This window comes from Alternaria atra, assembly GCF_907166805.1.
Source record: "Alternaria atra isolate CS162 genome assembly, contig: 29, whole genome shotgun sequence".
NCBI classification, from domain to species: Eukaryota; Fungi; Ascomycota; class Dothideomycetes; order Pleosporales; family Pleosporaceae; genus Alternaria; species Alternaria atra.
The window spans coordinates 945978-960891 of NW_025091327.1; the positions used below are offsets into that span (position 1 = coordinate 945978).

General features: G+C 50.0%; 7 protein-coding genes across 7 annotated transcripts; 4 read left to right on the forward strand and 3 right to left on the reverse strand.

The window, feature by feature from the left end:
- Positions 1 to 1112: 1112 nt before the first annotated feature.
- On the forward strand, positions 1113 to 1475 carry ALTATR162_LOCUS8610 (uncharacterized protein; the record flags this gene model as incomplete). Its single annotated transcript, XM_043316243.1, has 1 exon — positions 1113 to 1475. The coding sequence occupies one exon, from the start codon at positions 1113 to 1115 to the stop codon at positions 1473 to 1475; it is 363 nt and encodes a 120-aa protein (XP_043172178.1).
- A 1682-nt stretch (positions 1476 to 3157) lies between these two features.
- Positions 3158 to 3706, forward strand: ALTATR162_LOCUS8611 (uncharacterized protein; the record flags this gene model as incomplete). Its single annotated transcript, XM_043316244.1, has 1 exon — positions 3158 to 3706. One exon carries the CDS (start codon positions 3158 to 3160, stop codon positions 3704 to 3706), a length of 549 nt encoding a protein of 182 aa, XP_043172179.1.
- A 110-nt stretch (positions 3707 to 3816) lies between these two features.
- ALTATR162_LOCUS8612 (uncharacterized protein) lies at positions 3817 to 5172 on the reverse strand (the record flags this gene model as incomplete). The annotated part of the gene is made up of 2 exons (XM_043316245.1): positions 3817 to 4107; positions 4159 to 5172. 2 exons carry the CDS (start codon positions 5170 to 5172, stop codon positions 3817 to 3819), a joined length of 1305 nt encoding a protein of 434 aa, XP_043172180.1.
- A 294-nt stretch (positions 5173 to 5466) lies between these two features.
- ALTATR162_LOCUS8613 (uncharacterized protein) lies at positions 5467 to 6433 on the forward strand (the record flags this gene model as incomplete). Its single annotated transcript, XM_043316246.1, has 3 exons — positions 5467 to 5609; positions 5661 to 5678; positions 5725 to 6433. The coding sequence occupies 3 exons, from the start codon at positions 5467 to 5469 to the stop codon at positions 6431 to 6433; spliced, it is 870 nt and encodes a 289-aa protein (XP_043172181.1).
- A 451-nt stretch (positions 6434 to 6884) lies between these two features.
- ALTATR162_LOCUS8614 (uncharacterized protein) lies at positions 6885 to 8294 on the forward strand (the record flags this gene model as incomplete). Its single annotated transcript, XM_043316247.1, has 2 exons — positions 6885 to 7080; positions 7132 to 8294. The coding sequence occupies 2 exons, from the start codon at positions 6885 to 6887 to the stop codon at positions 8292 to 8294; spliced, it is 1359 nt and encodes a 452-aa protein (XP_043172182.1).
- A 754-nt stretch (positions 8295 to 9048) lies between these two features.
- ALTATR162_LOCUS8615 (uncharacterized protein) lies at positions 9049 to 13602 on the reverse strand (the record flags this gene model as incomplete). The annotated part of the gene is made up of 3 exons (XM_043316248.1): positions 9049 to 12357; positions 12402 to 13065; positions 13124 to 13602. The coding sequence occupies 3 exons, from the start codon at positions 13600 to 13602 to the stop codon at positions 9049 to 9051; spliced, it is 4452 nt and encodes a 1483-aa protein (XP_043172183.1).
- A 639-nt stretch (positions 13603 to 14241) lies between these two features.
- Positions 14242 to 14857, reverse strand: ALTATR162_LOCUS8616 (uncharacterized protein; the record flags this gene model as incomplete). The annotated part of the gene is made up of 4 exons (XM_043316249.1): positions 14242 to 14293; positions 14343 to 14664; positions 14716 to 14740; positions 14795 to 14857. The coding sequence occupies 4 exons, from the start codon at positions 14855 to 14857 to the stop codon at positions 14242 to 14244; spliced, it is 462 nt and encodes a 153-aa protein (XP_043172184.1).
- Positions 14858 to 14914: the final 57 nt, after the last annotated feature.

The window sequence follows — 14914 nt, forward strand, 5'->3', positions numbered from 1 at the left end:
TCGTATACCACATCCGTTGCATCTAGGTTGATCTACGCGTTTGGAGCCAAGTTGGATACCCCTAATCGTTCATTTCTGTATATGTCGGACAGTCTCGGTCTTCCTTTTTGTTTCGTTCTTTGTATGGTTCTTGTACATATACGTTTAATCATGATTAAGTTTATTGACGGTTTTGTAATTAACGGAACAGCGACCCCATACACATCTCCTCGTCTACGCTAGTAATATAATTCGCTGCCTCATGAGTATTCTTTGTCTTGGGTTGTGATATCGATTTAACTCATTGGTCAAGGGCTGGTAGGGAGTCAGAGTGGAGGTGCGTATATGTTTATATGTCGCATAAATCGATACCATGGCACCGTGGACCATAGCAGGCTCACACCTATGAAGCTGAGATAAGAGCAAGACTTCACCAATCCACGCACGTGTATCTTCAAGGGGAACGAGTGAAAGCTGTGACGCATTGTTCCGTCCAGTTCTTCCACTTTCATAACGCTGATAGGACTATCGTAGTGAAAAGCAGTGGAACGCAAACACTGTCACTTCATCAAATCTTCTTTTCATGCACAAACAGCGCTATGCGCAACCCTTCTGAAGAAGGTTCTCGGCGACTGCGGTATTCATACTCTCTTCTGCTCGCTCTTGCTAGATCTTGATCTTGCATACGCTACCAACTCTCGTACAACCCAAACCTAACGGAACAGAAAGCGCAAAATCCTCAAAGCACACGCGAATTCAGCATCAAGTATAGCATCACGATGTTTTGCAAAAACACAGCGCTGGCTGCACGTCAGCGCATTACACCGTGTGCGTACCGCACTCTTCGCCCAAACCTCTTCAACACTGGAACAGTCTTCGATAAGGACGTCGAACAGGACTTGGGCTAGATGACTACTTATTCAGCCTTCGATCCGTGTTCCTCTCGTCTGCTTCCTCTACCAATGCAGAGCCGGATGGTAATGAAGATGCCTACGATACTCTCAGAGCCCACAGTCCCAGAAATACGCAGGGCTGTTGAGAAAATGAATGCTGAAAAGAAAGGAGCAGTGACTTTCAAATCATTGCCGTATTCGCTTCCATCATTCCTTCAACCAAAAAATGGTACAACATTTATGCTCATGAATAGCACTACCATCACTTCTGCTTCCGACACATGTACAAAGCGCACGGGTATTCTCCAGGCCATTCTCTATGGCGTCCCAGACCCAGAGCTCTTCTCATACAGGCAGGAGATGGTCGCGCCAGGTAGCTTTCTGCATAAGATCTTGTATGGAGTTAAAGAGAAGGACGATGGAGATGGTGTCGTTGCTGTTGCTAATGTTACCACCGTCAAAGTTGAGCGTGAAGCTATCCGTAAAGGCGAATTGAGCAAGGAGACGAAGGTTGTAGTAGTGAAAAATGTGGAAGTCATAGTCGAGGTGGGGAAAGTGATGGAGAAAGATAATGATATGGGGCAGGGCATGATAGCGAAGTAGTCCTAAATTTACGCTTTTGGCCACTCCTGGAGGGCCACGGTGTAGCATATACGCTACAAATCGCTTAGTATCTACGAGTTCTCGGATGGGAGATCATGTTTGTATGCTGCAAGCAAAAGGAGAGCGTATATAGAGCGAGTCCCTCTAGACATATATTTCGTCTTTTCCATGATATCCGCAGCATGAGTAAGTATCTCAAGGCATACCTTAAAATGGGATATATCACCTCCGTAACATAACTGGTACATGTATATGTAAATATAGATAGCTGATTGGGTGAGTAATATATTAGTCCTTGGTTCGTCCTTTCGACACATCAGAAACATGGTTATCCAATTATGTATCCCGAAAACTGCGAGCACTAACAGTAATTTATCCTATATTAGGCGAGTTTCTTTCTCGTCTAGACATTCAACCCCCAACCCATCTTATGTGGTCTGCATCATTGGGGATATGACCCGACCGCTGGCTTCCCTTGCGGAAGACACGGCTTCGGTACATCAAGCCGCTGTGAGTCCGTCTGCAAATTCCTCTTTATCGTCCTTTACAGTAACCAATACAAGCACCAATACCAATACCGGCATCAAAAACATTACCTGGGAGCCCCAAAGGTCAAACAAAAAACCAAAGACAAGAACCGCCGTTCCTAACGATGGAGATGATGCATCGAATATATCTCCACAAGAACAACACCGTCACCGCGGCGTCTTCTTCAGGGCCGATGTCTGCTACTATTATCACATCTTCCGCTTCGAGTGCCAAACCCAAACCCGTCAAAATCAGGAATAATAAAGCTGCCAAAAAGTGTCTTCTCGCATCAACCGAGTCTTTGGAAAGCATCGTACTCGAAAACAAATCAGCGGCTATGGAGATAGGATTGATACTCGAAGTACATAATCTGGTAGAGGAAGCAGAACGCCAGTTGTATCAGCACGCACAGGGTTGGCATGAGGGACGCGATCCGTATGGGCTAGCTAGCCAGCCGTATCTCTTGCGGGGAGAACCGGTACCTTGGTGGGTATGCAAGATGTGCAAGGAGGAGGAGGAGGAGGAGAGAGAGAGAGAGAGAGAGAGAGAGAGAGTGACGGTGGTGCATGGCTATCAGGCGGCTGATCATAAGGTTGGAAATTTGAGTTGTGTAGACGGTTGAAAGCTTGCACATGTATGAAAGTCACTGCGACAGCAATACTCGCCTTACATTGAGAATAACACAACAATTATGTTCTTTCCAATGTAAGGCGAGTATTGCTGTTGGAGACATTGATAAAAAAGCATGTTTGAGAGATCCTTCACCCTGCCGACTATCCGTAAACTATACCTGCAACGGTTACCGTGCCTCACGTACTGTGGCTGACTTACCACGTATACTTGGCGTACCTATACTTCCCTTGGCGTTTCTTTCAACCAATAATGACTTCACTTTTACGTGCACGAATGGATATAGTTTCCGCTCGTTCCTGTCAGTGGAAATGAAGTCACCGAAGCCGCCTAGATGAATTACTCCGCCCTGCAGAGTGAGAAAGACACGACAAAGATGCAACAAACTTCGCCAGGTTCGGTGAGATCTACGCATGCCATCTTCTGATGTACTGATGAGAGGCTGCGCTGACTCCTGGCAGGGTTCAAATCTGCATCCAGATTTAGGAAGGCTTCGCCCTTATACTCTCCTCATAGCCATCCCTATGACTCACAACTCTTCGACCACCATTAGCTACTGGGCGCCGTCAAGCCCCTCGCGCTTCTATATGCAGCTACACACGCCGCTTACACTCGCTCAGATCCAGCTAGTTCACTCCTATGAAGATTTCGGCGTTTTGCACATCCCGGCCAGCGAACCTGGTCTCGCAAACTTCTTACACCGCCGGATCGAATTTCTGGAGACTTCATCTCAAGATGCGCAGATGATGTCGAAGCTCGTCGCCAACTTGCACAGTCTAAAGGCCAGCGATGGTGGTGGCGATGGCACCAAAGTGAACATTCTCAGCACCACAGTCCTTGGCGACGAAAGCGGTCATCTGATTCCTGAAGGCTATAGACTGCTGTGGAAGTGGGCAAAACCGCACAGTCAGTATCGGAAATCGGGCTTCTGGGACTACAGCTTGACAAAAGTTTTGATGGATGCTGAGTGGAATGCCGGTAAAGGCGTCTTGATATTGGTGAAGGCTGTGGAAGAGCAAGAGTACGAGCGAGTGATGAAAGGTGAAACGAAGACTGATGTGATTTTCTCATAGTAATTCGAGTATTACTATTGGGGATATTGAGAGACTTGGATTGTAGTGTGGAACTCCTCCGAGCCGAAACAAATCATGTGTGCATAACAATCGCGTGCTATGAGGTACCGCTATGAAGCCTTCTTCTCCACCACAACATTCTTTTGCGGTCTCTTCTGTTTAATGTCATAGATGATGACCCCTAAGATACCAACATTGACAAGAAAGAAGAGTATGCTAGACGCCCAGAGCCCTGGAACAAAGGTAGAATGACCGTTGAACTCAAGCTGAAAGCCTTGTTGTAGCCAAGCAACTTGTCCCACAATCCAGAAGACGAGCGCAGTGATGCCGATAGACGGGGATTTTAGGAGAGTTGAGTCCGGAAGGTAGTATGGGAGGAACATCATGTACCAAAGAAAGTACTAGAGAGAGTTATTATGTGTGCAACATCGACAAGATGGCGTATTACGTACCTGGCTAGTACAGACCTTGTTGAAGGTAACGAATGCAAAGGTCTGCGCTAGCATCGTATTGGGGAGGTCTTTCTTCGCTAACTTTAATGGTATAAAGACCGCGCTGAGGAGCAGTTGTGGGAGAAACGCCAACCGCTCCAGTTCAAGGTATGGCGCAGCCGGCTCCAGATCTGTAGACTTTGGCGAAGACTTTAGATAGAGAAACGTGTTGTAAGGCGAGAAGTTGTGACGGTGATCGCTACGAGTCACATGGTAGAGATAACTGTGCTCGAGGAATGGCCACCCGTACATGCTGTACATGAGAAGATTCAAACTTGCGAATGTGAGGAGACTGTAAAGCGCGATGTATATTCTCGCGGGATTGAGAAAGTTGCGCACTCGGCCAAACAACGATGTCGCTGATTGCGCCTGAGCAAATCCTTCTGTTCCGGTTTGGGTAACATCGAGGAACCAAACGATAGAAGCTGCGTATATGAATGGGTAGATTTTGAAATGTACCGCAAACCCGAGCAAGAACCCAGCAAGCGGTCTCTGCTTCGCCAGCACCGACCAAAGTAGTGCCGTGACGAAAACGCCGAGTAGCCCTTCAGAGCTGCCTCTTGTACTGATAGTAGCAACCATTGGGTTCAATAACCAGATGCTCGCAAACTTTAGGGCTCTCTCATTGCTCATCTTCCTGTACTCTTTCAAGATGCGGAACATCATCCATCCTGTAACTACATCGCCTACAGCGAACAGAATCTTGCCAAATGAGAACCACAATTGCCCAGACCATACAGTAGGGTAGATGAGCCATGCTAGGAGAGGCGTATAACGATACGTGTCTCGTGCGTAAGGCGACTGGCCGCGCGAGATATAGCGCGCGGCGTCAGTGAAGACATAGTAGTCGATGTCGGTGTACTTCATAGGCGAGTTTGCATCTTGCCAAAGGCCGTATATTAGGAAGATGGCTCTTAGGATGATGGATGTTGTAAAGACCAATGGTGCACTGCGGAAAAAGGACGAAAGAGCCATGCTGTCATCGGGATTGTGAAAGTCCAGCAAACTCAGAGGACACGCTGCAAACGCGAGTTCGATAAAGAAATGGTCGTGAACGGATTTGCTGGACAGTAATGCTGAGGAAACCCTGGCGTGAGGACTCCCCTGGGCTACTAGAGTAAGGGCAGCCGAAAGCGCCTAGTCCACAAACGCAATAGCTCCCACGTGAGGACGTGCACTAGCGGACAATCCCAGCGTTTGTCTGACGTTTGTGTATATACTCACTATCAACGCAGATCCATGGGCTTCAAACGACCGAGAGACGCAGAAATGGCGGACGAGAAGCCAGAGACGTCATCATCGCCCTTTGTGGCGATGTTTGAAGGCTTCCGTGCAGAGCTAGACGAACACCATGATCGACGAGAGAGAATCATCAAGGCGTCGCGTGACATCACCGCGTCGAGCAAGAAGATGTATAGGACCATGGCCGAAATTTCCCTAGCAGAATACTAACAATCTGGCAGTATCTTCACTCTCCAGAGGTAGGCCTTCACGATGATCGCACTAAGAATATACTGACCTACTAAGGGTCCGCGCTGTCGGCCAAGCAGTACCACCGTGGGTCACCAAGAAAAATGCAGAGTACTGGGAGACTATTGAAGATCGTTACAAGAATATTGCTGCCGACCTCCAAGGCCTCAACGCTTACCGCTACTCACACAATATCACGGGCGGCAACCAAGAATTCATGGAAGCACTTAGCTTTCAGCATTACTTGGAGACACAATCACTCATTACGTATGATGAAGCCAAATCCAGAATTGCTACCATGAGCGGCGAAGCTGGACCAATTTCCTTCACGCCAGAAGACTACATTCTCGGTGTTTGCGATATGACCGGCGAGCTCATGCGTTTCTCTGTCACAAGCATGGCTACCAACGGCAAGCTACCATCCGGCAAACAAACAGAGTCAAACAAAAGGCTCAAGCAAGACAGCGATCAGGATGACGCTGGCGACAAGATGGATATCGATGAGCAAGCCCCAGCTGCAACTGAGACCCAGAAGCCACGGACGGTCTTGGATGATCTGAGGGCGATCCGACTTCAACTCGAGATGTTTGACGCACCGGGAGGTTCAAAATTTGCAGCAGAGTTAGAGACAAAGAAGATGCCTGTAATGCGGGAGTGCGTGGACAAGGTAGAGAAGGGTCTTTACGGCTTGACTGTGCGTGGCAACGAGCGCCCCAAGGGCTGGATGCCAGATATGAGCAGTGCTAGAGAGGTTGAGAGTTACTGAGTGCTGAGATGTATCATCTTCCACATTGAAGAAAGACCAAAAAGACGAATGAAATGCAAGACTGGTTTGACTGTTCAGTTGCTGTGGCTGAGCGAGTGGCGCACCCCCACTTGGCGTGAGCACCCCATCATCGTGCGGTGATGCGGGCCCTAACTTCACTTGCCCTTGACAGTCACACCAACGACTATGGTCCTCTGCGCCATGCCCAAGACTGACTCACTCGCTCCCGCGCTGGCACATACGAGCGCAAATATAATGCGCACACCTTGAAATATTGCGCCGACACATGTGGATTGTACTGGCGCCCAACAACAAACCCGCACTTGGACCTGCTCAAGCCGGAACCTTGATTTACAAAAACCAATCTATCTGCCATCAGCCGCGCACAGCCATATCTGATCGCTGCCACAACCCTCACTATTATCGCCTTGAAGGCACGTCACCAACAAGCATGCGTCGCAGTACCATCCCTCCGCGGTCTGGCAAGCCCGAGGCCGCCATGCGCGCACCCGAGCCGCCGAAGCGCAAGATATTCAACTGCATCGTCGATGATACCGCCTTGATCGCAGGCGTCAAGAAGAGCACCCGCGACGGCATCCGCAAGTGGATAGCACAGGACGCCATACGCCTTTATGTACCGCTGCACAGTAGGCTATAGCATCGCAGCTTCCCAGCCCCCTCACTAACACGATAACAAGCCCTCACTCAGCTCCACCGCCTCAAGAATGGCACCGAGCGCATTAACGCCGATGCCCGCGAAGCCGTCAAGTGGCTCGACGAAGTCACGTCCAACGAAGCTGCTAGCCGCGTTATCCTCGAGGGCGTTGATGAAGCATATACTACATGGGGAGAGGTGGAGCAGTTTCTGCTTCCCGAGACATTACTCTCAATGGAGGAAAGTGAATCCGACGAGGACGACTACCATGAAGATCTAGAAAGCTCCTTCAACGCTCTCGACATGTCTGACGGCACATCCATCAGCTCTACGCATAGCTTCGAGAACGTGTCCAAGACTCCCGAGTCGCCCCGCTCGCTTTCAAGCAAGGCATCTAAGCCCGTCGATGGCTCCACACATGCCGACAAGGCAGCCACGCTCCTCAAGGCATCCCCCGACCGTAACGCCCACAATAGCACCGAGATGGCTCGCGCCGATAAGTCGACCAAGGGCTCTGTGCCCGTCTATCTCCAGCCTCTCTTCAACCACATCTTGTGGCGCATCAACAAGGAGGGAAACCCTGATGCAGCTCTGGAGTCCTTCATCCTCCTCACTAACGACTCTGCGAAGCAGACGATTGCTCAGAAGTTTGGCATCCGCGCTAAGCGCCTTGAGCAGCTCCGAGATGCTGTCGCTCGTGAAGACCGCGAATACAAAAACCATCTGACCATCCACAAGATAGAAGTAGAAGCAACCGCAGCAAAGGGCACCGCTCCAATCGCACCCAAAGCGGCAGAGCGACCCAAGTCCAGCCCCGTAACCGAGAGCAAGCCCGTAGATAACTCCGATGACGAGGATGAGGTGCTTTTCAAGCGCGCTCCACGAGGCCCCGCATCTACTAAGAACAACCAACGCGTCTTCGATCCGAACGATTTCGCACGTACAAACCAGCATCAATCCCCTCGTGGTGGACGCGGAGGTCATGTGCCGTCACCTCGAGGTCGCGGTGGACCAGCCTTCCGGGGTCGTGGAACCTTTGCACCGCGTGGCGCATACGTCCCTCCAGGCCCAGTCTTCCGAGCTCCGCCAGCTCCTCGTCATGATCCAAATGCGCCTCTCGACCCAGACTCCTTCTCGCGTCCTGCTCCCAAGGTCGGACCGGTCCGTGGTGGTGGCGGCAGGAGAAAGCTATGGGAGCCGAACTAGCAAACCGAACGATGAGCGTCAACAGCGACGCAGTAATCGAAATTTCCAACGCTATCATCGTTCGAACGGAACGCCAATTATGATCACGACATGAGACATCAGTACAGCAAGGCTTTAGTAGGTTAGGCACTGGACTGTACAATGACCCAACCACCCTTCAGTCTACATCAGATCATGTCAACGTTGGTCAAGAGATGAGCGCAAGCCTTAGCAACTGGTCCGCCGGAGTGTCGTGTCCTTCATCCTTCCAAAGTCTCGGTCAATCCCAAGCTGTCGCCACGTCTGACGACTAAGCTGGGTACAACCGCATTCTTGGAGAACATGCCCTTTTACACGGGTTGCTTCTTCACGAGCACATTCTCCTTCATTGTTCTGCTCTCATCTTCGCTTTACAACAACAAAATTGCACAATCTCCTTGTTCGCTACATGATTATGGTACCTCTGTTATCCGCGTGGAATAAAGAGTGTTATCCTCTGCCTTGAACGAGGTTCAAATATTTATTTCACTGCTTTCTCACATGCCTATTCACTGGACTTCTAGCACTTCAGAGTTTGGCTATGGGTCAGCTGTAAGAAGCATACGCCGGCTGTAGGAGGACAATCCATAGCTATGATTACCAAAAAAAATATATGTCTTGTTTTCGAAATTCTATTCAGAAGTGTGAAGGAAACAAACTGTATTAAACATCCACGAAGGCATACACAGAGAAGCCTCCCAAAACGAAAGTCATGACCCCTCTGATCATGCCATCCCTACTCTCTCACACCCCTCAGCAATCGCCCGAAAGCGCTACCTCTCTTCTTTTTCAACTCATCGAAACTTCCCTGCTCGATCACCCTCCCCTTGTCCAACATGACGATATGCCTGGCAATAGCCATCATCTCCTGCGCATGCGTGATGATGATAACCGTCATTCGTTTCCTCGGCTCCTTACCTTTCTCACCACCACTCGCACCCATACGCTCTTGATGCTTTGCGACTTTAACATCCCAATCCGCGTCCACGCCATCCCAGATGCCACCTGAACGGTAACGAGGTGATAGCGGCGGAGAGGCGGGGGACAGAGTATCCTCGTTATCGCTAACGAGACGGAGAATTGTATCGCGGATGACGTTGGCGGAAGCTACGTCCAACGCACTTGTCGGTTCATCTAGGATTAGGATATCGGGGTTCCGGACGAGGGCGCGCGCAATGGAGAGACGTTGGGCTTGGCCGCCAGATAGACTTGTTCCGCCCTCGCCGACGAGCGTGTTGTAGCCCTGAGATAGGCTGTCAATGAAATCAGATATACCGGCTGCAGAAGCGGCAGCGCGGATACTCTCCATGCTTGCTTCGGGAAGGGAAGGGGAGAGGCCGTAGGCGATGTTTTCTGCAATGGTGCCGGGAAAGAGGACGGGAATCTGTGATACCAACGCCATTCGGGAACGGAGAGTGGTGGTATGCAAGTCTTTAATGTTGTGACCCGAGACCGCCGTGTCGCTTACGGGTTCTGAAGCCCAAACTAGTTTTCTGTCTGTCGGGTATAGTTTGAGGAGAAGAGAGGCGATTGTCGATTTGCCCGAGCCGGAGAAACCGACGATGGCGGTGCAACTTCCTTGTGGAATGCTGAAAGAGACATCGTGCAGTACCTGAACGCCACTTCGGGTGGGGTATCTGAAGTTGACCTTATTCAGGGAAATGTCGCCTGCAGATTGAATTTGGGTCGTGCCGGTGAGTTCGTGGGAGTTCATTGGTAGTCGAGCGAGGCGCAGCAAGCGTGATCCAGCGTCTCGAGAAATGTTGATCTGAGTAACGTAATTTGACATGTAGCTGACATGGTTGATGCTGAGCATGAGCACTAAGAAACACTCGTTTACTTGAGTGACAGAATACTCGTTCCTCGATATGAGCAACCCCCCGTACCAGAAGAGTAGTATAGCGACGAAGATGATGCCAGAGTACGATAGTCCGTAGATGGAACCTGAGTATATTGCCCGCTTGATGCCGACGTTTACTGCTTCGGTGGTCGCGTCGTTGTACTTTTTTCTGAAATGATCCTCCAATACCAAGCATCTGACAGTCCTGATGTTGACGAACGTCTCGTGAAACACCTGACCAACCCTGTCATCAGCTTCGTTTGCTAGTCTTTCCCAGTAGATACTGATCTTGTTGTAGCATTGTGTGATTGCGAAGAGTATCGGACCCGTCGCAAGAGCAACAAGCGCCAACTTCCACGCTATGATCATACTCCAAGTGATCCCAATAACGACCATAATGGAAATAGCAAGTAGGACACAAGCAAACCGCCCCGGAAGATTTCTCGCTTCCTCGGCAAAGTGGTCCAGTGTCTCGGCAAGGCGCGATATGCTATTCTCCTCCTTGTCGAAGAATGCTCGTGGCTGCATGAGGATGCGGCGCATGGCCTCCTTCTTGAGCGAAAGAGTCCACGTCTGCGCCACGGTATCAGAAAAGAAGAACATGAAGTAGCTTGTGAGACCATCGACCGCAGCAACACCAAGAATAATTAGGGAATAGGTACGGGCGTGATGGTCGTCGGTGCCAGCGTCGTAGAAAGTACTCAAAAGCCTAGCGAATACCCATGCGAAGACTGGTGTACATGCAGAGTGGATCGTTGCGCTAAGTAAAGCTCCAAAGAGAAGAAGACGAGAGTCCCAGCCTATGGCGGGCCATATAGACATGAAGATCTCCTTTATAGGAAGAGAGGCGGGCGAAGTATCCTCTCGCTCTTTTTGACTCTTCCGGTGGGAAAGGCCGACCTTGGAAAGAAGCTTGTCATTTCTCGACCACTTCTTGGGTGCGTCCAAACAAACTGGAACAGTCTCTGGGATCATAAGAGGTCGTGGATGTGGGCCTATCCACGAGACTGGTCGTGTTGATAGTATGGAGACTGGACGGGGACCATATTCTTTCGAAAACGATACAGAGCGCCTACGTGAGTCCGACCTTGGCAACCCCTCCGAAGCTTGAGGGCCTGGCCTTGAGCCGTATTCTTTCGATAAGAACGTTTCCCCGGTAAAGCGTGACTTGTCTGGGCTCTCAAGCTGCTTCAACTCTATCGTACTCGGAGATGCTTCGGTGCTCTCCAGTGGTTCGGATGTCAAGGTTAGCTCTGACTGCCTGCCTCGGTCACCCTCTTTTTCGTGAATGAATTGTCTCGGACACGCGACTAGGTCGGCCGGTTCAGTTCCTGCCCAAGATGCACGAGTCTTTCCAAAGTAGGCTGCAGGGAGCGGACGTCGCATCGGAACAATCCGAGTCACGAATACCTCGGGCTGTATCAATTTGGTATCGTCGGCTTCGTTTACTGAGTAGAAGTCGTCATCGCTATCCGACTCCTCATCCGCACAGAGCTCCTTGTGCGTATCGAGGAAAGCTTGGAAAGCTCCATCCTGAGACTCAAGCTCTTTCCGATATCCCTCTTGCACTACCCGTGTATCCTCTAGTAAGTATAAAAAATCGTCGGATCGGATCTGCGAGATGTCGTGGGTAATGACGATCGTGGTCTTCCCTTTCCGCCAGCTTCGTATAGCTTCAAGTGTCTCCGCTCTTGTGATATAGTCGAGATGACTAGTTGACTCGTCCAAGATCAGTACTGGTGAGTTTCGAATCTTCGCTCGTGCTAGAGCCACCCTCTGCTTTTGCCCTCCACTCAATGAATCACCCTTCATACCCAGATTGGTATCCAATCCACTTGGAAGTCCCTGCATGACAGGGTCTAACATAGCAAACTTGACCGCGTCGTGGATCTCTTGCATATCAAGTGTATCGCCTATCTTGCCGAGCGCAAGATTATGGCGGATAGTGTCGTTGAACAGCACGCTATGTTGCTCAACAAGCGTGACATTCTGCCGTAACCACTGGACGTCTAACTCTTCAACCGGTACCTTGCCCAAGAATATTTGCCCAGAAGAAGGCTGGTAGAAGCGTACGAGAAGTTGACCCAACGTACTCTTCCCAGCGCCGCTTTTACCAATAACGAAAGTCGTCTCTCCGGCTGGAATGAACAGCGAGGCGTCGCGAATGGCAATTTCATCTCCGCGTGTTGGGTATGAAAATGTGACCTGATCAATCAGCAGCTGTGGGGCACGGACAAGAAGAATACTACCTTTCGAAACTCTATATCGCCTGAGCACCGCGCAGGCCGCATCTGGCCTTGCGACTCAAGCTTCTGGTCGCTTATCGACATCTGCTTCATGAGCAGGCTCAGTTTTGCGCCCGCCGTCTTGCCCTTTTGCAATACAATCAACTGGGGCATTATTTGGGTCATCCCAGACATTGCCATGAGTACTGCCCAGAACGTTATGAAGACCTCTCCGGGAGTTTTGTCCCCAATGTCGGCCAGGTGGCTACCGTACCAAAAGCCCTGGACGAAGACGCTGAGTGTGAAGAATTGCATGATACCGATCTGAATCGAGCGGAGATTGGCCACCCATTTGTACAGGTTCGCTGCAAGAGTGATGATGTTAGAGAAGACATGGAGCTCGTATCGCTCGCCGTTGAAGCATTTAACTGTCTCAATGCTTGTCACCGCAGTGGTAACGTACTTTAGTGCAGACTGTAGCTTTTCGGCGTGCTCATGTGTTCGCAACGATAGCCGACTTGCGACTAATGATTGAACCAAGTATAGTACTGGTATGGTACATGAAATGACTAATGTCAAATTCCATGAATAGTAAAAGGCAACTCCTAAGGATGCGACACCTTGTACCAGTGACTGTACAGCCTCTCCGAAAGGAGACGATACTGACAGCTGCAAGTCGCGGATGTGCCTGCTCTTCGTTAACAACAAGTCATCTAGAGCTCTTTGGAAACTAGAATGGTACCTACATTTGTACTGTCGGCAGAAATGCAGCGATGCCGGTCTCTCGCATGTCGAACCAAGTCATGTCCTTTTTGATAAGGGCATCGAAGACCCTATCGCGTGCACTCCTGGCCTGGAGCTCTCCGAACACAAGAAGAAAGAAAAAGTAGAAACTGTTCGTAATCCAATTAAGGGTTCCGACACTGGTGAGAATCATACAGAGCTTTGTAACGTTTGCGATAAACTGATTGCTGTTCATCTCCCCGTTGCCATAACTCAAGTACTGGCCAGAAACGAGACCATAGAGGATCGCAAAAACAGGCATCGTGAGCGCAGCGAGGGACGCCGTCACAATGCCACCAACGAGTACGGGGAGATGTCGTTCTGTGGTGAAACTAAACAATGTCTTCCAGCCAACCTGCGATATGTAATCCTGCTCTTCATCGGCCTGAGGTATTGTGTTTTCGTGATTGGCCGTAACGTTGGGATTGATAGTCGTTGCCATGTCAGCCACCCAAGGGCCGTGACCGCAATAACAAAAAAAAAGGTGTAAAGTACTAAAATTGATAAGAGTCGAAGAGTAATGTACCAGCGATAAAAGGTCAGAGTATAGGGAATCACTAGATGCGGACTAGTGTGTGGCGGCCATGTGGTCTTGGGATATTCTCGAGCACCTGTTTTCGTCGCTCACCTTGTTTGCTCTTAACATTGTTCTTCAAGCCACCAATCGCAGTCTTTGTAGAAAGCCCCAGAGTCGCGTCAGCTCATGTGATCATTTAAGAAGGAGATGAAATGTTCGCATATCTCAGTGAAGTTCTTGAGAAGACTAGTATACTAGAATTGACACATCGTACGACGCGCTCTTGCTGGCCTTTGCTTCTGATATGCACACTGAGTGTAGATTGACAACTCACATAGGCTTCACATTCACTACAATGTTCGTGGCCGGATGACTATACTGCCTCACCGTTGAGCCGGTTGCTTGCAGGATGGCTGTTCACAAGTCGGTATAGTTGGACGGCTAACAAAGAGCGTCGGCTCGTATGCGGCGGACAAGTTACGGCCCGGATGTCGGCAATGCAGCTAAGTATTGGTATCCCTTGCGAATTCCAATTTAGCATTTTCAGGATCATCCTGTGGCAGTCTATTTGCCTTGCGCCTTCTCGTATATCCAGTCGTTCAGCCCTTCCCGGTTCCTGCCCAAGTCAGTATGGAGCGCGCCGAACCGTCCAATCCATAGCTTACCGTGCGATTTCAATAGCGTAGAACTGCATGCGAACCGCGAATATTGTGCCTTCCTGACTATACTCCATTTTGGGGCTCGCGCGGAGCATTGTGCCAAAGTTGTAGTCCTCCACCTTCTTCTCGTACTCACTGATGAACTTGCGCCATCGCTCCTTGCCCTCCTTGCTCTTCATGTCGTCTTCGTTCAATGTGGCAGATGCGTCGAATTCGGGGAAATCCTTCTTGAGGTGTTCGTAGATTTCGTCGTCGATCTTGGTCAGTCGCAGCTTAGAGCCAGGCACTTTCTCGAGGATCTTCCAGTATGTCTCCATATGTTGCACAACTGAGAGGCGTTATTAGAAGGGTCGCGAATATTGACTTGCTCGCAGCTTACCTTTGACAGCGAACTGCTTCTCGATCTGTAGGCACCGTTAGCGACAACTATGCATCCACCTGCTTTGCGGCGCACATACATCCTCGAAGTTCTCCGTCTCCTCCGGGTTGATGCTCGTGCCTAGTGGGCCAGCGAGAGACATGTTGGCGGTAGATTTGGGGGGGTATAATTCACTGATACTTCGAAGTGAGGGTGTAGA